General features: G+C 40.4%; 3 protein-coding genes across 3 annotated transcripts; 2 read left to right on the top strand and 1 right to left on the bottom strand.

Moving 5' to 3' along the window:
* Window positions 1-4,994: 4,994 nt before the first annotated feature.
* LOC144703044 (Pyridoxamine 5'-phosphate oxidase family protein) lies at window positions 4,995-6,669 on the bottom strand. The gene is made up of 6 exons (XM_078575124.1): window positions 6,490-6,669; window positions 6,344-6,379; window positions 6,048-6,249; window positions 5,406-5,484; window positions 5,213-5,330; window positions 4,995-5,143 (listed from the first exon to the last, which is right to left on the bottom strand). The coding sequence occupies exons 1-6, from the start codon at window positions 6,654-6,656 to the stop codon at window positions 5,116-5,118; spliced, it is 630 nt and encodes a 209-aa protein (XP_078431250.1). The 5' UTR covers window positions 6,657-6,669; the 3' UTR covers window positions 4,995-5,115.
* A 3,265-nt stretch (window positions 6,670-9,934) lies between these two features.
* On the top strand, window positions 9,935-15,852 carry CFM2 (CRM family member 2). The gene is made up of 12 exons (XM_078575112.1): window positions 9,935-10,577; window positions 11,276-11,759; window positions 11,833-11,963; window positions 12,098-12,373; window positions 12,461-12,617; window positions 12,796-13,088; window positions 14,594-14,653; window positions 14,732-14,830; window positions 14,922-15,014; window positions 15,094-15,253; window positions 15,328-15,458; window positions 15,563-15,852. Exons 1-12 carry the CDS (start codon window positions 9,942-9,944, stop codon window positions 15,746-15,748), a joined length of 2,706 nt encoding a protein of 901 aa, XP_078431238.1. The 5' UTR covers window positions 9,935-9,941; the 3' UTR covers window positions 15,749-15,852.
* Window positions 15,853-18,775: 2,923 nt separating this feature from the next.
* LOC144703024 (ferredoxin thioredoxin reductase catalytic beta chain family protein) lies at window positions 18,776-21,619 on the top strand. The gene is made up of 6 exons (XM_078575101.1): window positions 18,776-19,007; window positions 20,210-20,322; window positions 20,491-20,540; window positions 20,645-20,716; window positions 20,871-20,931; window positions 21,440-21,619. Exons 1-6 carry the CDS (start codon window positions 18,902-18,904, stop codon window positions 21,482-21,484), a joined length of 447 nt encoding a protein of 148 aa, XP_078431227.1. The 5' UTR covers window positions 18,776-18,901; the 3' UTR covers window positions 21,485-21,619.
* The last annotated feature ends 282 nt before the right edge of the window (window positions 21,620-21,901 follow it).

The following is a 21,901-nucleotide window of genomic DNA, read 5'->3' as shown; positions in this document are numbered from 1 at the left end:
ACAGAATTTCTCCTGATTTAGTAAGACGGGTGAATTAGGTGATTTCGAATATCCATCAGGTTTTTTTTGGTGTTCATCATTGGTTGAAGTTAGAAATCAGGAGACATGTGAATGGGCTCTCATGGTGCCTTAAATTTCCTTGATCTGTGTGAAATCTAATGATCTATGGTAAGTGTTTTTAGGCTTACTACATCATCTTATTCTCAATATCCATCCGTTCACATCCATACATTCAATTCCACCCATCCCCATCCATCCATCCATCCATCCATCCATTCACTCATCATCATCATCAAGCTGTGTCCAATTATATAACTTAATTCTTATATGTAAATATTTATCATGTTCATCATTATCATCCTTCTCAACTCTTCATATTCTTAGCATTTAAAAAAGCTATTATTTTCCCAAATTAATATCTAAGAAGGCATTTTCTCAAATAAAAGTGTCTATTGTTTACCCAAATAAAATGTAGATTCCCTGTGGAGACATTAATTCTCATCACTGAACAGTCAAATTATTTTAGGAGCCAAGGTTTATAAATCTCCATTGTTTACCCAAATAAAAATGACAACTAAATACCCCAAATTTGAGTTCATCACACTGACCAGTTGTCCTTAGTGTTTAAACACTAATGGGGACATGATTACCTATTTTTATCATATGAAAAATGATTAAAGTTTTCTATTATTTCCATATATTTTAGTGCCCATTTTGACTATCCTTCAAATTGGAATATCGTCAGCCTACTTACTCACATTGTTCTATCATCATATGTCTGCCTATCTGTTTTTTAATTCCTTATCATCAATCGATCAATGATGAAAGTATATGTGTCCGGCAAGCCAATCACACATTCCATATATCATTCAATGTTCATTAATAGAACATATACATTATAGTACACGTATGACACTTATAATGAACTCCATGAATACATGATCAGACTCAGTGAATTATGTTGAGATCATAATACGTAGATCACTAATCTTCAAGTATGTGTTCTAAATATTTCTATTAAAACGATACTCGAGAAGGACATCTAAGTATGTTTATAAAATAGCATTATCTAGCCTCATCCATATGATGATTATAGTCAATCTTGTAGCCATAAGTGTAGAAACACTAAGGATAGATAGTGGGTGCTATTTAGTAGAAAGATGTCACTAAACTGATCCATACGAATCCCTAAATGATATTATACCAAATTGTCAATCAGGTTGATTCACGTCACGGTTGTGTAAGTGGTCCTTTGACATGAGTCACCAAATATGTCTTGTGGAAGGACATTTGTACTTCGACTATGACGGATGAGTTTCTTATCATGGGATTCTAAATAGTCATAGTTTGGGTGCATCAAGAAGTTCACAAAGATTAGTCACTTTGCTGGTGGGAGAATCAAATCAAATCAAATCAAATCGATGCTAATCAAATCAAATCAAATCAAATCACTAAGGGGATGAATGCTCTAGTACAATCAAATCAAATCAAGAGAAGATGACACTTTGATACTATATTAGCTGCTGCATCAACAACACCCTTCAAACATTGTTGAGACTGTCCACGGTTTGGAAGAAAAACCTCAAGTTACCTTGTACTAAGGATGGTATAAGTAGCAGTGAAAGTTATTTGAGCCCATTATGATAATCTCATAGACAACATAAGGTACGAATATGGGCTAGTTCAGTACTTGCCCAATATCATACTAGAAAGGAATAAGGACAAAAGCTAGAGAGAGAGAGAGAGACTATGAGATAGAGAGAGAGAGAGAGAGACTGTGAGATATAAAGAGAGATGGAGAGAGAGGGAGAGAATGATAGAGAGACCCACACACACACACACACAGAGGGAAAGTCATGTAGGAATTCTGCATAAATCCTAAAATAGAAAAGAAATATTTAGTAATAAAAATACCCCGAAATATTTAGTTATAAACATAGTTGATTTTTTTTTTAATGAAAAGAGGGAAGACCACCTGAACTCAGTGATCAACCCAAAATTACTATTGATATATAAGATCGTGACATAGTACATGCCCGGCCCGCCTATCTCTTTTTCCCTTCTTTATGTCTTAATGAACTAGTAGGATATATACTTCTCCACATTATGTAGCATTGATTCCAGCGACGCAACCTTTCCCTTAAATATCACCTCGTTGTGATGTAGCCACAATGTCTAGAGCACTGCGAGGACTCTTCCCCAGCTTGATCGTCCTCTACCCGCCCCTCTCTTGAGGAACTTCCAGCATGCCTCTTCTGATGTCACGAGCTGTTGTGCCCTCCCAAATGGCCTGAGCAAAAGGACACTCAAAAAACATGGGAGAACAGTTTTCCTCTCTAAGGCCACACATGGGACACTTGATTGATATGTCTGAGATATGTGCCTTCGGAGAGTACATGTCATAACTCGATGTCTAATAAGCAGCCAACTAAAAATTCGCACTTTCAACAGTATCTTCTGCTACCATAGGCATCTACACGTGTATATAATGTTTGCATCTTCTATCGAACTCCCCCCAATCTGCTTCTACACTTTGCGAACTGACCCTTGGACTTCCCTCCATACCCAGCTGTCCCTTAACCCATTGATGGGCCGTAGATCCACTATGGTCAGCTGCATGTTTGGGAGATCTTCCAATCTCTGCACAGACGGTGCATCTGCAAGATTGGATTTCATGTGCCATCCCAACAGTCTTTCACCAATGCTTGTGGGCTCCTAGTTAACGTGAATAGTCGGTAGAAAGATTTTCGCATCATCTTGTTGACCAGTCATCTAGCCAATAGCGAAAATACGCTCCATCCCCTAATTTGGGTACAAAGAACCCTTGGCTTCACTGGAAAACTTGGCCCAAGCCCTGCCAAAAGCCAGAAGCCCCTTCAACCGGGGTAGATTGTTGCTCCCAATTCAACCATGTGCCATACATATCTCTTAATACTTTTGTGACCATGTCCTCCTTCAGTTCCATAATCTTGGCCACCCATTTAGTTAGCAGTGCCATGTTCATGGATAGCAGGTGTAGTACTCCCAATCTGTCATATTCAACTAGTCGGCACACCACCTCACATGACACCCGCACAGATAACGTGCCAATTGTCGATCCAGGCCCGTTCCAGAAGAATCGCCTCATCAGTGCTTCCAATCCACGTCTGATCCCCTCCGGCATCTTGAAGACTGAGAGGTAAAATATTGGTATTGCTGATAGTACCAATCTCATCAATATCAAACACTCCGCTCTTGATAAAACCTTAACCTTGCCATCCCTCGAGTCGCTTCTCCACCTGCTCAATCACCAAGGTCCAATCCGTGGGTGTTAGCAGCCCCCTCTTCATGGGTAATGCCAGATAACGCATTTGGAAGTGTTCCAATGGGAGTCCCCAGAGCTTCTGAGCATTGGACATCTTCCTCCGGTGCAAGGCCAAATACCACGAAAGCGAATTTGGAACGGTTGATCTGTAGGCCTGAGAAATCCACGAAGAGGTGTAACAGCGTTAACACATTTCGGGCTTCCTCCACTAAGCCTTCCATGAAGAATGTAGTGTCATCTGTATACAGAAGTATTGGTATACCCGTTGGGCAGCTTCCGGATTGGAAGCCCTTCAGCCTGCCTCGTGCACATATCTTTACCGTACAGATGGCTAGGGCATCCACTGCTAGGACAAATAAAAGCGGGGTCAGTGGGCAACCCTATCGAACTACTCTTTGAGGTTGGATCCAACCTCCCTCTAGGTTACCATTCACGAGGACTGAGAAAGAATGTGACGTCACACACCTTCTCACCCATTGTATCCATTCCCTCAGAAAGTTCCTCTTCCTCATCAAAACACATAAAAATTCTCAATCTAGTGTATCGTATGCCTTAGCGAAATCAACTTTCCACATAAAGCTTTTCCTGCCCTCTCTCTACCAAGCTGCTATGATTTCCCTTGTGACTACCGCGCTCTCGATCAACTGTCACCCTGGGATGAATGAATGCGGATTGAAAAGGTCCAACCAAATCACCGATCACATGCCGAAGTCAATTGGCTAGTACCTTTGCCAATATGAGGTAGATGGAGTTTGAGAGCGCTATAGGACGAAAGTCGCCTATTCGGGAAGCCCCTTAGAATTAGGCTAGTAGGAAAAGATGTGATCTGTTTAATCGCTCCATGCCATAATTGCCATGGCAAAATTCCGTCAACGTGCCCATAACATGTACTTCGAGCATTTCCCAAACTCGCAAAAAATGAAGATCGGAAATCCGTCCAGACATGGTGCGCCTTCTCCATTTAGCCCCTTGATGGAAGCTTTCACTTCCTCCACAGTGAAAGGTCTTGTCAGTTCAGCCTGTTGGCTCTGCGCCACTTTGGTGGCTCCAGGGCCACCCCATTTCCATTTGCTTAAGGGTCCCCCTTGGTAAAAGACTCGAAAATGTTCTGCTAGTGAGGTAATTTTGTGTCTAGCATAAACATAGTTGATACACAAAAATGAATCTATTTTTATGCGTTTGATTGGTCTAGAATCATTCTTTGAACTCTAATAATTGTGAAATCATCATGAACACTTGTTGCAATCATCATGAAAAGCAAAGTATTGGATTATGACTGATTCTTGTGCATTACTAGTAACAAATTAGGTTCTCTACCTATTCGGTAGAGCCTACTGACTTGCCTGACTTGCCATGACTTGCTGACTAGTCAGTTAAAAGCTTGACTTAAGACAACGGAAGATACTTTGATATTTTATCCATTATTAAAATGCACTTGTGATTTTAGAAAATAATCTCTAAAATTTTAGCAAAAATTGGGATTAAAATTTACTCCAACGTAGAAGAGAACATGATAGCTCTATCTCTCCCTCCATTCTCACCCTTAAAGCTTGATTCTTCCACAATTTGATAAATATCCTAATTTCTTTCTCTTCCTCTCTGCCTCCGTTCCCACTCATCAAGCTTGATTCTACTGTAGCTTCGTCTCTCTCATCTTACTCTCTATCTGCCATCAGGGAAAGGGATTGGATGGTGTACAAACAATATATATACAACTCCATCAAAGTGCAATGCCGAGATTTTTGTTCATAAATGGCGGATTATGTTCTGGAAATATAAATAATCAGATTCAACTGCGCTGTGCAATTTGATCAAGAACGCATGGACAGGTGGTTGACCCTGGAGAACATGCAGCAACCATTCAATTTCACAAAATACCTAGAGAGGTAATGCCTACGGTTAACTTACTGAGCAGGGTGCAGGTACTGATCCAGAGTCAGGGGCTTGGATCCGCCATACCAGGCGATTAAAAATATGTTTTCAATGTTCAGCTTGAAGATCTGGAAATGGTGGTTCTTTGGCCAGTCTGTGAAAAAACAAAAAAATACCAAGAATAAAAAGACTGTGTATCCCTAAGTAGTACTGAAGATATCCTTCTTACACTTCATTTCTGGGTGCTTGGTGAAGAGCGCTGATTCTGCAAACTTCCCCTCCTTGGTGTCAAGGCTGATTGGTTTAAGCTGCAGTTTAAACCCATTTGGAAAGTTCTTTGGAAAAAAATCCAAAAGGATTATTCTTTGATATATTACAGATCAAGAACAGAACAGGAAATGGATGGCCCAAAAGTAGAAACTGGATAGTCAATACACAAGGAAGAGAAAGAGATTGACCGAAAGTTATTCTAAAACGCTTGATAGAACATTGAGTAAAAGTTTAAGATGATGAACTGGCAAGGTTCATTTTCTTTGTCCGAGTCTGTTATTTTCTTCATCTAATAAATAACTTGGGCAGATGAGTACTAGAAATCCTAGCGTGGACCGACCAATTCAACCAAACTAATACTTCTCCGGCAGAAGGTCTTATCTTATCCCTGTACAAATGAACCAATGAATTTTACAGCTTCATCAACCATTGCACAGGCCATAAAAAATTATGTACATTTGAAAAAAGCTCAGTCCTAAATCATGGAACGAAATTATGGAAGAAAATTGAGAACATACCAAGTAATTTGCAAAAATATAAGACTGTTAAGCAAATCTCATCTCTTTTCTGTTCTTGCAGAAAACAAAATTCTCATGTTTACCTTTCCAGCAAGGGTGAGCTTTGAGCAAGTAGGATTTTCCGGATCTTTTCTACCGCAAGATCCAAGAGGATACTCACTGACAGTGAACGAGGCCCTTTGATCTTTCAGCGCATCCCTAGCGGTGGGATCAAGAGATGTCAAATAAAAGTAAGGAATTCCTAAGCCTTGTCCCGGTAATCCATCGCTAAATGAAACAACATTCCTGCACTCATATTCCCCATCAGCAAATCAGAATAAAAATTTCCATCCGCAGGAAATTCCTCAGCCAGTGCTTTCATAAAGCGAGACAACATTACCCGAACGGTGCCCCCCCAAATTCGGAAGATATTGTGCTGAAATTGGAGAAAAATCGATCATCAAACACTACGAGGGTGGCCAAAAAAATGTCTTTTTTGCTCATTAATCGCAATTTTTTGCCTTCTTCAGGCGGAAAAAAACTCACCTGAGAACACCCCAAGAGTTCTCCGCCGCCAGCCACCGCGCCGTTGCGGCGGCGTCGAAAGGATCGGGCTTGGGCGACCCATTCAAGAACAGGTCGCGGGATTCTGCAGTGATCGGGTGACAAATTAGAAGAACAATTAGAGAAATCGCGAGCTCAATCGCTGCCATTCTCTTCCCCTCCCCCTCTACAGTTCCAGCCAAGAACAGATATTTGAAGTGTTCATGTAGGATGACGACAACCTTAATCGTCATCGTCATCCAATAACTAAACAGTGGGAAAGAAAAATCAAAACAGTTGTGTTTAATTTGGACTGATAATGTTGTTCTTAAGCACGTCACTTTATGTCGTACTTAATTTGTTCAAAATTAATACCTCTTAATTGATTTGATTTGAAAATCGAAGCCTTAAGAAACTGCGACGACTGTTTGTAGTCGACTGCGCGACTGTCACTATGACGACAACAACAAACAACTATAACGGAAGTGTCAGTGACAAGGATGACGACTGTAGTTGACACAATGTCCATTGAAGCTTCGCCAATGTGGATGACTAATTCAAAATGTGAATATCAATTAATGTCCACAAGCTTCTTCAGTCAATCGACAATGACTACGAGGATAATGACTTTCATCAACGACGACATTCACAACAACAACGAAGACCGCTTGTCAAGGGCGATGACGATTCTCATCATCAACAGAAGCGTCATCGTGAGGACGACGACTGTCATGGATGACAACAACAATTGTTTATAATGTCGCTATGATGAAGACGATGATGACTGATGAAGTTGATGACTGTCATTATGACGAAGACGATGATGAAGATAACGACCGACCATGACGATGAAGACCACTTGTGGAGGGTAATCACAATTGTCATTGCAACAATGACAAGTACCATCGCCAGAAATGTTGTCAATTAGGACAATGACTGCCATGGGTGACAACAACAACAACAACACCAACAACAACAACAATGCCGACGACGACATTGACATTAACATCAATGATGAAGACCACTTGTGGAGTGGGATCACAATTGTCATTGCAACAATACAAGGTAACATCACCAGACTTTTCATCAATGAGGACAATGACTGTCATGGACGACAACAATAATGGTTAATATGAGCGTCGCAATGATGAAGACAATGATGACAAATCATGTTGAAAACTGTCACTATGATGATTCTTGTTACAACGTCCTACGTTGATGATTGTCAATACTGATGGATATTATGTGGCCATCAATCGAATCACACTACCATATTTATTTAAGTTCATTGAATACAATATTTACGTTCATTATTATTCTGTGTGATGTTTATAATGAAGTCCATGAATACGTGCAATGACTTAGTGAATTATGATTAGATCATAATAGAGTAATCACGAGTCTGTAAACATGTATTCTGAATATTCCTATTCAATGGATAGTCGAGATTAACATCGAATTATCTAGATAGAGTAGCACTAGCTGATCCTACTTATACGACAAGTATAACTGATCATGTGGTTATTAGTGTGGTGACACAAATGACAGATAGTGAGTGCTCTTTGGAGAAAGAGTTCACGGAATTAATCTGTAAAAGTCCCTGAATGTTTTTATACTTAACCGTCAATCAGGTTGATTCAAGTCACGATTGTGTAAGTGATCCATTGACCTGAGACACCAAAGACATCTCGTGAGTGGACGACTACGTTTTGACTCTAACTTACGAGGCTCTAATCATGGGATTCAAACAAGTTATAGATCGGATGTGGTAGGAAGCTTACGGAGATGGTTGGGTGGTCAAGACGGGATCATCTGCCCTTGGTATAAGAGGAGATTAACTCAAGGAAGATGATGCACAAAAATCCCTGGCGAGGGTAGTGAGGATATTGGAGTAGGCATTCTCCAATGATCCCCGTTATGCATTAGTACTAATCGAATGACGGATTAGGGTTTGACGATAAACCATACCCTAAGTTGTTTGGGAGTCTCACACAGATGATGAATTATACATATACGGTAACCGATGACAGTAAAGGTTCTATGAGAGAGTTCGAGAGCACGAGGTGTGGCTTGGTGCCCCATGGGCTGGAAACTTAACCTATCGATTGGGTTAAATTGATCATTATTTAATTAATCTATATGTTGATATAGTTAATTAATTAGGTTGGTTAATAAATGTTATTGGGCCACTATAGTTATTAACTAGAATGATACATGGGCTTAGAGGGTCATATGCACAAGGTCATAAGAGCATTGGTGGATATATTTTACTTTGGAGGGTTTTGGGAAAAACTTTAAGTGAAATATAAAGAGGGAAAGGGGTCTCATTTTAAGCACCCATGCAAGCCTAATTTGAGAGCCCCTCCCTTTCTTCGTTCTCCATATCACTACTTAACCAAGGAGAGAGTCTCTAAGGAGAGTTGAAGAACAAGAGGTGGAGAACTAAGCGCCGAGTGATCACGTAGATACTTCTAGAGGCCGGACGCGTCAACGACTTCAGAATGATCTCAAAGTGATCATGTCAAGGGTGGAATAAGTTTCCCAAAAAGGTACATTCAATGTTTCGCTTTAAAGTTAGATTGTGAATCAATCGACACGCTTCCCCATCCATATAAACATGTTTTTCACAAACGAACCAACACACTGAACCTAACAACTATGACAAAGACGATGATAAAGATGACGACCAACATTGACAACACATACCACTTGTCGAAGGGGCCACAATTGTCATTGCAACAACGATAGGCACCATCAACAGAAGTGTCATCAATGAGGGAGATGACTGTCATGGATGACAATGACTAGGGCATTAACACTGATGACGAAGACCACTTGTCGAGGGCGGTCACAATTGTCATTGCAACAACGACAGTCACCATCAACAGAAGCGTCGTCAATGAGGGAGATGACACTCATGGATGACGACAACAACGACATTAACACCGATGACGAAGACCACTTGTCGAGGGGGGTCACAATTGTCATTGGAACAACGATAGGCACCATCAACAGAAGTGTCGTGAAGAGGGAGATGACTGTCATGGATGACAATGACAACGACATTAACACCGACGACGAAGACCACTTGTCGAGGGCAGTCACAATTGTCATTGCAACAACGATAGGCACCATCAACAGAAGGGTCATGAATGAGGGCAATGACTGTCATGGATGACAATGACAATTGTATCCAGACAGTGACAACTGTCGCCCTGACGATGACAGAAGCTATGGGGACGAGGCCGACGACTGACACTGATGAGTATTTGATGACGGGAACTAACAGTTAGACGTTGACGACAGTAGTTTCATAATTTGAAACCCAAGTCAGCAAAAATGAAGGTTAAAAATTGGGGAAAGACGTCATCGTCAACGAGAATCGTCAACGGTTGACGTGTAACAATTCCTTATCTTTCCTCTCTGCGCGCTTTCTCTGGTTGCTCTCTTGTACAATGCTGCTACCTCGGCCGCTCCATCGTCTTCCTCCTTCGTCTTCTTCCCCGGGGAAGGCCCGCAAACCCTCGTTCTCGCCATCGCCGGCTCTTCATCTGCTGCCTCCCTTGCGAGCTGCTGTCTCCGACACTTCCACCGCGGATCGGGGCGCTACGGCCAATTCCGCCATCCAGAGAATCGCCGAGAAGCTTCGAGCTCTAGGGTTCATCGAAGAAGAGCCAAAAGACGATGAATTTCGATCTGGGTCTTGCTCCGCCGGGGAGATCTTCGTCCCCTCGCCAATGGCCCTCCCCAAGCACCGCGTCGGCCACACCGTCGATTCCAGCTGGAGCTCCCCGGAGAGCCCCGTCCCTGCCCCGGGCTCCGGCCCCGCCTTTGCCCGGTTCCGCCAATTGAGGAAGCAGCCGCCGCCGCCGATGGAGGCGGAGATGATACTTCCTTCGCAACAATTGAGGCGATTGAGGAGTTTGGGCATTAGATTGGATAAGAAGCTGCGGTTGAAGGTGGGTAAGGCCGGCGTCACCGAGGGGATTGTGAATTCCATCCACGAGAGGTGGCGGCGATCGGAGCTTGTGAAGATCAAGTGCGAGGATTTGTGCAGGATGAACATGAAGAGAACGCATGAGATTTTGGAGGTTCGTTTCTTTGAGTGTTTGTCTTGGGCATCTCCGAGCTTCGTCTGATGATTTAATTTTGCGCCTGTCGAAGATCTCTATGCCAGATTTTAATGAGTAGTGACTTGAATTATGCTACCTGAAGCGATGGGCTCTTCTCCAAAGATTTTAGACAGACAGAAAATGTAAGAAATCGTCAGAAAATTAGTACTACGTGTAGTGCAATAAGCTTCTGCTCTTGCTTGCAGATGAATTCTTATTTTGTAAACAATGAACGTGACCCATTGCAATTTTTAGCCACTAAAGAGACATGAAATGCATGAAATCATCGGAAAGTTATTTACTGCATCCTATGAAACGAGCCGGCGATCTAGCCAATGGTTGAACTCTTATTTTGCAGAAAACGATGAATAATAACTAGATCAACGTGTAGTTCGTTAGTCTTTACTTAAATTAGGCAGAAAATGTAAGAAATCATCAGACAATTCGCCACTGCATCTTATGGAATGAACCTTCTGTCTAGCTCATGTTTGAACTCTTAATTTGTTAAAAACCATGAACAAGAGCGAGAACAACATTAAACTCCCAACTTTTTTTCTATTTTATGAATGCTTAGTTTAAACTGCAATAAATTACATTCGTGTGCCAGATTACATGAATCATTCTATTCCTGAGTTATTAACCAACTAAGTTTTTTGATTTTCGACCTCCTATTTCAGAAAAAAACCGGAGGTCTTGTTATCTGGAGATCAGGAAGCATCATCATTTTATACAGGGGTGACGACTATAAGTACCCCTACTTTACCCACACAGAAAGCAGCTCAGAGTCTGAATCCGCGTCAGATTCAGAGTCTGTTCATGATGAAGAAGAAACCTCGTTAGACAGCTCATCATCTTCAGCCTCGACACATCACCAGCTTGTTCATGGTGTTGGAGCTCCAAACAAGGTGAGATTTCAGATGCCAGGTGAAGTGGAGCTTGGAGAAGAGGTTGACCGTCTTTTGGATGGCTTGGGTCCCCGCTTCGTTGACTGGTGGGACCCGGGCCCACCACCAGTTGACGCCGACCTCTTGCCGGCTGTCGTCCATGGATATCGGCGGCCCTTTCGACTTCTTCCGTTTGGGTTGCATCCCAAGTTAACAGATCGTGAAATGACCATTTTAAGGAGGCTCAGCCGCCCCTTACCTTGCCACTTTGCTCTAGGTTCGTATAAATATCTACTACTTCTCGTCGATTTTCCCATATAAGTTGGTGATTTTTGAAATTTGATGTCCAGGGAGGAATAGGAATCTCCAAGGACTAGCGCAGGCTATGGTTAAGCTTTGGGAAAAGTGTGAGATTGCTAAGATTGCAGTCAAGAGGGGTGCTCGTAACACGAATTCTGAATTGATGGCTGAAGAATTGAAGGTAACTTTTTTAAATTATTTTCTTCACCCAAGTTAAGGGAACTAGATTTCCTTTCGGTTTTACAAATAAATTTTTTTCTGATTCATTTGATTCTTTATTTCAAGTTTTGAACCTGGAATAACAACATTATGCAGCGACTTACTGGTGGCACTATTCTTTCGCGGGACAAGGACTTCATTGTTTTCTATCGAGGAAAGGATTTCCTGCCATTTGCAGTGTCCAGCGCCATAGAAAAGAGACGAAAACTTGAAAGCCGTTCTCAGATAGATGTGTTGAATGAGGCCAGTTCTACGAGGATGGAGATCAACTCTGAAGTCCAATTTTCAAATGACACAATGAACTATGTGAGATCTGAAGAAGTTGTCTCCTCATCTGGAAATGCGGTTAAACTAGAGGCGAAACTAGCCAGTGTATGATTTTCACAAATGTTTAAATGATTCAATTGAATTCCCATTACCTTATTAGTTGTGAGACGCATGATTTGGATGTTTTTATAGGCGCTGAGAAAAAAGGAGAAGGCTGAAAAGGTTCTACAGGAACTTGATGAATCCATGGAACCTCCCAAGTCAGAGCTGGATAAAGAAGGTATAAGCGAGGAAGAAAGGTTTATGCTGAGAAAAGTGGGCCTTAGAATGAAGCCCTTTTTATTAATGGGTGAGTAGTTTCTTTACACTCATAAATCTTTCTGCAAAATTTCCGCTTAAAATCAAACAGTATCGCCGCATTCTTCAAATTCAAGCTGTAAGATGTTGAAAATCTGATAAAACTGTTCTTTTTTTGCAAATTTCTTGATTACCTTTTTATCTTATAGTGTTGTTTCATTACCGTTCAGGCAGGCGAGGGGTGTTTGATGGGACCGTAGAGAACATGCATCTCCACTGGAAATACAGGGAGCTTGTTAAAATAATTTCAAAAGACAGATCTGCTGAAAGTGTTCAAAGGGCAGCTATGGAATTGGAATCGGCCAGTGGAGGAATACTCGTGGCCATTGAAAGAGTGAGCAAGGGTTTCGCAATTATTATCTACAGGGGCAAAAACTACAGCCGTCCTGGCGTTCTAAGGCCTAAAAACCTTTTGAACAAGAAAGAAGCTCTAAGACGATCTTTAGAGTCCCAGAGACGCCAGGTTAGCTACAAATACTTTTCTATACCGATACAGTACTCATCCAATCTTAGGGGTACTTCTATCTTTTAGTCCAGTAGGGCCATTGTCGTTAGTTTACTGTTAGGTGGGTAAACTTTAAATTTATGTTGTTTCTCTTACACTCTTCCTACCTCTGGGTCTGTCCAAACTGTGGTTGGAAGCCAGTAATGTTCAACACCTATCAACTTGATCGATTGATATGAGTCTTCCTAAAGAAGAAATAAATCGATATTGATTATGAAAAATGACAGTTATGGTAGCCATTCACATTTACCGTTAGAATCTTCCTGGGATTCAAGACAGCATACCCAACCAACGGAGTCATCTGAAGAGACACTAACAACGGCATCTCCTGAAGAAGAATCCAGGGGGAGTGTCCAACAGACACCATCCTTGGATATGTTCGAAGAAGGCTACTGAAGAGGCAGTATAACTGCCTGAATAGGGATAGTATATATATGTGTAAATAAGTGTGTATAGATCAGGAAAACACTCAAGGAGAAGGAGTGATTCCTAAGGCTCTTAAGTTAATTCTTAAGAGATTGGGAGGCGAGTGATCGTCTAGTGGGTCCTATCCAGAGAGAGAGAGGGCCTGCATACTTGTATCACCAACTCTGATCAATAAATATTGTACCTTTCTTCTAGTTAATTCTGGTCTGAACTTAACGATCTCTGAGAAGACTGTATCATCAATCTTTGATGACATTGACATTAATAATGATGTTGACAGTTTCTGGGGTGAGTGACGTTGCAGTGATATTGGCCAATGCCCTGAGAAATTGATGTTGATGTTTAATGACAGTGTCAATAACTTGTCACTGTCAATGGGATGACTCAAATAAACAGTTAGCGCTGTTGTCGACGTTGGTGGCCGTTGACGGCCATTGGAAGGTCCATTGACGTTGATGACATTATCAACAAATTGTCAATCAGTTGTCAACATCACTGTCAATGTCCCTTGTCAAGGACGTTGGAAGGTGCCGAATCCTAGAAGGCAGAGTTTGGAAGTTTAGTTTACGCTGTGCAATTGATCTCCATCAAGATCATTGCCAAGATTGTTGGGTCGCATCATACAATGATGAAAGTTTATGTTTTCTTACTGTTGGCATGCTTGTTTCCTGACACCCCATCATCCAAGAGATCAGCAGGCTAACACTATTAGGGCATCAAATGAGACTGGGAGGAGGAAGAAGGCAGAAGAAGGAGAGTTTGGGCTTTAGGTCTGAAAATCATGTCATCTATTCCATATGGAGAAAATTTCTTTTTATAAAGTACACATCATGTTCGGATCTCAAGATCTGAATCCCATTTTACAACGGTAAAAATAAAGAGACCTTACATAAGGGTATAGAGCTAAATTCTCTGGAAGGAAGGATAAAATATGAGCTGTGTGGATTGGGCTTTTAGATTCTAACACTTATTATATTTATTACTTCAAAATTCAAAAAAAAACTATATTTATTACTTCAATTCCTTTTTTTTTTCAGTCATTGAAGCTCCATGTTCTCAAACTTTCGGAGGATATTGACCGAATGCGGCATCAGATGGTGGGGTTTTTCTCCTTTATTAATCACCCGTATGCTTCATTACATACTTCTTACCGTATAATGTCGACTCTGCCTCAGGCGAATGATGATTCTGAGTTTGAAAGCTCAGTTGCTGTTTCTGAGACCAGCAAGCACAGATTCTTTGAAGGACGGGGGGAAGTGGAATATGCAACTCTCGTGAGTTAAATTCAAATTATTATTATTTTCTGGCGATTAAGATCCAAATTTCCAACTAAAATGTTTTACCCATACTGGCGGCCCAATGAAGGAGGGCAATCTGGACCATGAGAGCAATACAAATTCATCGTTCTTTGCAGAGGATGTGGAGGCTTTAAGTGATGTTGAACAGCCTACCGAACAGGTATGCTCTAGTTCTCTTTAAGAGTTTTTTTTAATGAATGATGCGGTAAACCTGTTTCAATTTTTCCTCACCATTTCAGTCAACACTTGCGATAGACGAACCCACTCTTCCAGAAGCCACGACGGGGAAGGCATCTGGTGTCAAGCTCTCTCGTAAATTGGATGTTTTGTCAAACAGAGAGAGGCTGATCCTAAGAAAGCAGGCTCTTAAAATGAAGAAAAAACCTGTCTTTGCCATTGGTAATTTTTTAAGATAATTAGTTACCCACTAACAATCCATAAGATAACTGAAGACGATCATTTCTTTTGTAAAGGGAGGAGCAATGCCATTGCCGGCGTGGCTAGAGCAATAGTGGGCCACTTCAAGAAAAATCCCCTTGCTATTGTGAACGTCAAAGGAAGAGCCAAAGGCACCTCTGTTCAGGAGCTGGTCTTTGCCTTGGAGGTATAATTGACGTCACGCTTGACAATTGGGGTCAGATGCTGATGTCATGTAAGGGGCTAATTTATTTTATTTCTGTTTTTTTGTTTATTTTTGTTTTTGAGCAGCAAGCCACTGGAGGTTTGATGGTATCAAGAGAGCCCAGCAAGATAATATTGTACAGAGGTTGGCCGGAGCAGAGACAAACTAGGGCAATGGAAGATAACAGGGAAATGAGAGAGGTTGAACATGGGGATGTCTCCCCGCTTCTTATGGCTGCTATCAGCCTTGAATGTGGAGTAGATTTATACTAACTTCCCTTTTCTATCTCTATTTCTATCTCTATTTCTCTCTCTAGGCCCCTCTCTATGCATCAACTCTCGAATGATGAGGAAAAGGCTATTATGTTGAGATAATCCATGATCATGTCTTTAAGAAGATAGTGCTGAGAAAATGAGCTTTTACCAGGGTCCCATATCTGATGGTGTGGAACAATCATTCAAGAGTTTTTACCAGGGTCCCATATCCATGATCATGTCTTTAAATTCTCCTCTCTATTCATAGATGCTGGTGTTAAAAAATGCTAAGATGGAGTAAGTTTAGGCATATGTATATTTCTATACTTAAGTATTGGTAAACACTTGTATAACCTAATATTCATCCGGAAATCACTTATTCCCCTGACGTATTGCATTGCTTTTATCTGGATTGCCGCAGCTTTGCTTGTTGATGTCTCAAGGGATTTATCTTTACTGAACCCCTTGAAATTTTGTATTCAATCTCATTTTACTTTCACTGATGACTGATGACAGCCATAAGATTGCAACTAATTCTTGATCACACCTATAGATCGGTTCCCTGATCCTCAGAGCAGTTTCTGATATTAAATGTCAGGAATAATTAAAAATACACCAAGAATGCAAACTTTTTCGCCCTGGAGATGTCAGATAACTCTACTTAATGCTGTACATGGTGTTTTCCCCTGAACTGACCAGATATTTAGCTCAGCATCCCTTCAGATATTCCTATTATCTATTTCAAGAAATTTTTACCTTTAAAATATCAAGTTGAGATGACAGGCAAAAGATAGAAGAGAATAATCAGAAGGAATTATGTGCCTTTCAATGCTCATACCTCGGATGCACAGCTTTTTAATGTGTTGGTCCACCAATATATCTACTTTTACGTTTCAAGATGCATATCTTCCTCAAAAGGTCGAACCTAAAGTTCCTACTGAAATTTCCCACACTATTTTATTTTTTCTGCACAGATAATTGGTGATGACACTGTTTAATTAACATACTTATTGAAGGGTATCACTGGACTTATGCTTACAAAATTATTCAAAATTTAGACAGTATTTAAATGTTGCAGAAAATACTTAGGGCTTCAAAACATTTTTTTCTCACTTAATGCATGCTTATTTAAAATTAGCCGCAAAAAAGTCATTAGAAATTCCTCAGAACACATGTTTTTGTTCACATGAACTGATCCATGGAAAATTTTATTTAATATTGATTTTTTATTCTTAATAACCATTTATTTGATACAAAAATATCAATATAATTTTCAATGTAAAAATTTATACACACACAGGTTTCATCCATTTTTATTTTTTACATGGATCTGGAGCTTGGATTATCTCATTGTATGATGATTACTGTTATGCAAGTTTCGGAAGTTCTCTCTCTTTCTCTTCTTTTCTCCCTTTCTCTTGCTCTCTCCACCTTCCATCGATCTGTCCTTAGTGAGATCTATCAATGGTGAATCATTTCTAGGATAATCCTTGAGCATGATATCCCAACATATTAAACCCATATCTTTCTCCTTCTACTCCACTCTCATAATTTCATTGTTAGAGAGTTCACTCACTTTCCTGGTATAAAAACTACAATGCAACCATGATTGATTGACACAACTAACAAGCACAAAGTACTCCATAGTTTTGTGTTCAAGTAATCCTTGTGCATTATAACCCAAGAGATGATTTTGATCATGTCATCCCATCTCCTTCTAATCCAATCTAATAATTTCAGGGTCAGAGAGGCCATACACTTGCCTGGTTTAAAAACCGTAATAAACCATGACTGATTGGCACAAAAAACACCTACAAACTGCTTCTCCATAAAATTATGCTCAGATCATCCTTGAGCATGATATCCCAACAGATCAAGTTTGATCATCTCCATTTCTATCACCTTCTACTCCAGTGAAATAATCTGTGTCAGAGAGGCCAGACACTTGCCTGTTCTAAAAAACACAATACAGCCATGATTGATTGGCACAACAAACACCTGAAAATCACTCCATAAATCTTTGTTCAGACAATCCTCGAGCGTAAAATCCCAACAGGTGATTTTTATTGTCCCCATCTCTATCTCCTTCTACTCCATTCTAATAATTTGTATCAGAGGGGTCAGCCATTTTCCTGGTCCAAAAACCACAATAGAACAATGATTGATTGGCACAACAAACACCAACAAATTACTCCATAAATCTATAATCCAAGTTCCAAAGAAGTACAAAAATGTGTACTCTGCATTAGAAGAATAGAAGACAGTTGTAAATATGGTTGGATATTTAGTACTGAGGACCGGTCAGACGGGACTGAACCAGGACAGTAGGTCCCCCATTTTGCGGGTGGACTGGTTTTTTGGATAGGTTTAGGTCCAAGGGCCTAGTCCGACGAGAACTGGAAGTAAATCATTAAATATTTATTTACTATTTTTTGAAACTTCTAAATATATTAGCTTAGCACACCCACAATGTGTTTGAATGTTCATGGGAACCCACTACATGATGAGGACTTCTCCTTTGAAATTAGGCTGCAAGTGCCCATCAAAACCTCTTCCTCAATTGAACTTTTTATCCTTCTCTATTCACCACGATAGTTCTCCATGAAGAATGGAGCTGTGGAGGGAGAAAGACGAAGCGAGAGAGAGATTGAGAGAGAGAGCAGAAAGAAAGGAGGGAGGAGAAGGTGTATTCTAAACCTTGTTAGGTTAATATTCAACATAACCATCCATAAGAATTTTCCACTTTGACTTTGACATTGATTAGTCAACTTGACCAGACCGGGATCAGATAGGACCGGACCAGGACCGAACAAGAACGGGACCAAATTTTAGGTAGGGTTTAGGTCTTTGCATAAAAACCCAGATCGGACCGGGACCGTCAAACCCTAGTTGTAATATATCCCCAATTGGATAAAGAAAAATCCCTCTTATCCTCATCCAAACCCTATCCTGACTCTAGAAGCCAACAGGATCCGAATATGGATTGTGACCGTTAAAAAGTATCCGTTAAGCCCAAGTCATTTCTGTGGTGAGTGTTCGTGCCACCACATAAACCAACGAGGATATGGCAGGGCGACGACGACGAGTAAGAAGAACGGAGAGGCAGAGAGGAGCAGGATAAGGTGCCATTGCTGAAATCAAGAACTTCGATTGCTTGAACTAGCCCAAGTTATGGAGACTCTCAGCAACTCCAGCGCTGGATTGAGGAGCTTCGGCTCCCCTTCTTGCTGGCCCGCGAGGAGCCGCTCTTGCTCTCGCGTTATCGTGAAAGCCAAATGTGAGTTTTTGTTTGCAGATCTCTTCTTTCCCCTCTTTCTTCTTCTGGGCCGGTTCCTGATCTCGCGCCCGACAATGGTTTTATCGGTAATTTTCGTCATGATAAACTGTTTGCTGTCCGTGGTCGAAGATTGCATGTTTTTTCTTTTCTATATACTGTCCTGCAGTTGATAAAATTAGTCCGCATTTCGTCCTCTGTCCCCCTCTTCGGAGTTCTGGGGCGGGTTTGAACTGATTTGATTGTTGCCGGACTCTCGTCTTCTTCTTCTTCCGTTTGTAGGATGGTTCCTCATTAAGGAAAAAAAATCGTAGTTTTTGATGATCGGTTCACGTACATCGTCCTTTTTTTAACAGCTTTTTTTTAATTTCATGTAGCTGATCCTTGGATTCTCCAGTTTTTTCTGTAGAATGGTTCATTCTGCGAAACGCAGGCTGCAGCTCATCTATCGGCATGATAAACTGTTTACAGTCCGGGATAAAAGATTGCGTGTTTGTTTTTCTGCATTCTATTTCTGACCAAATAAGTGAACCTTAGCTTGTCTGTTTTAGAACCAGAATAGATGTGAACTCGTTATGTTAGAACGGAGTAGATGTTACGCTCCGATTTTCTGGAGAAGAAATGAGTGAAATTTCGTCGAAGACTGGTTACAAGGCCGTTTTAAAACTAGCTCCGGGGAGAAAACCAAGTAATCGAAGGATCAGATGTTAGAAGGGATGGGAAAAAAGATTAGTTATGATGGTTAAAAAGATTAGTTATGATGGAGTTAGGTGAAATTCTGTGTTTCGATGTGTAGGATAGTAGGTAAATTCTCAGGTTCCTTAATTGGTAAGATGAACGTAAGTTCTTTTCAGTTACAGTTAGCTCGCGTATTGGGCTGATCAGTTGCATCTAATAGCACAAAAATGCGACTTTAGCTTGACTTTTTATTTCCGTCTTTGAATTGAAGAAGCTAATCTTTATGTAACAAGAAGTATACTTCTATATAGTGTTCGAAGTCCACATTCATTCTTTATCATAATGTTTTTCCTGCTTGTTTCGGACCACAACTTACATTCATGAAATTTTGTGAACACTGTTTGGCTTTGAGATTTTTCCTTTTTGGTCGAATACACTATCTAATGGTACCTTAACGAATGTCTAGCATCTGGAAGAAGCCTTGCGTTTCCATTTTAACAGAAGTTCCACTTTTATTTATTTTGCAGCTGAACCTTCAGAGAAATCTGTAGAGATTATGCGAAAGTTCTCTGAGCAATATGCTCGTCGATCAGGAACATATTTCTGCGTTGACAAGGGAGTCACCTCTGTGGTTATCAAGGTGCTGAAAACGTTTATTTTGTTTTTAATGTAAACAAGGATATGTATATCATTTTATATTTTCCGAATTTAAAGAAAAATTAAAGATGCTATGGCAGTATGTATTTTTTTCTCATCTATCAGCGATGCTTTCTCTTCTTTTAAGTTCCATCTGTCTAATTTCTTATAGGGCCTAGCTGAACATAGAGACACCCTTGGAGCACCCCTGTGCCCTTGCAGGTAAAATAACTTATTGAACATAAAATCATTCGACTAATTTTCTCTTTTTTGCTGATCTTTTAACATCAAACACATAATTTTTGGCGCCTTCAAAATTTTTTCAGGCATTATGATGACAAGGCTGCTGAGGCAGCACAAGGATTTTGGAACTGCCCTTGTGTTCCTATGCGTGAAAGGTCGGGAAGATTTTCTAAAAGCTTCTGCATTCCCTTAACGATCCAGCTCTATAGTTAATTAATTTCTCTAGCAGTAAAATACTATAACATGAATTCAAAATAATTTTCTTATACTATTTGTGCTTTAGCTAACTTTCTTACTTATCTTTTGCAGGAAAGAGTGCCACTGCATGCTATTTTTAACACCTGAGAATGATTTCGCTGGAAAAGATCAGGTGCTTATTTATCATACGGATTCAGTTTAACCAGTGATCTTTCCAGCCCTACAAAGTTGATTACGGATTATTCATCAAACACAATCTTAGGAAATGTCCAAGTGGTCGTTAAAGTTTGACATCCAGGTTGACTATGATGATGGAGGTGATGAATTTGTCCAAGCCAAACATGGATGATGATTGTCATGAAGATGAGGGTGACAAATTCACCATCCACCCACATAAGGGGGGAATTTTCAGAGGGTCACACATCACTGAAAATGATGATGAGATATTCGTCATTGTGATCGTTGTCCTCGTTATCATCACCACCATCAATTACAATTTGTCATTGTCACTGTCCCCTTGACATCCATGGATATCAATTACGAAGTATATGGACGATGGTGATGAACTTAAGAAACCTGGTTCTGGGAATAAAATCTCCAGTATTGTGGAACAAATTTTATCCCGAATATGCCCATCCACTTTTCCCATTTCTCAAGTATTTCTTCTGATTTTTTTGCAGTCAATTACCATGGAGGAGATTAAGGAGACGACGGCTCACTACTGATGGCCTTTGTAAATTCTCTATCTGCTGCGTCCTGGCGCGACGATGATACCCATCTATGTTTTCATGGCTTTTACTTTCGATTCCCTGGTGCACATTTCTCTCCAAATGGGACTCATCGATAGGTTATTCTGTGTCCTTTTATCCCCAGTTCTCTTCTTAAAAATCACTTTGTTGTTAATGAGGAACTGATAATAAAGGATTCGACGAAGAGTTAAATGATAGACAATAAACCTGGGAATGATGTCTGAAAACTAGATACTTGAATAACTGTACAGAAATGAAAATATGATTCCACATAAACTAAATTTTGGTTCACTTTTAAAAAACAAATTGTCGTTAAGTCAGTCATTGGGAACCATGAATGAATTCATTTAGTGCACTTTTGATGATAAAGAAAGAAACACTTTGTTTCTTGGC

Source organism: Wolffia australiana, chromosome 1, assembly GCF_029677425.1.
Source record: "Wolffia australiana isolate 7733 chromosome 1, ASM2967742v1".
Taxonomy (NCBI): Eukaryota; Viridiplantae; Streptophyta; class Magnoliopsida; order Alismatales; family Araceae; genus Wolffia; species Wolffia australiana.
The sequence above is the reverse complement of the archived record's forward strand: the minus strand, read 5'-3'. Positions and strand labels throughout refer to the sequence as shown.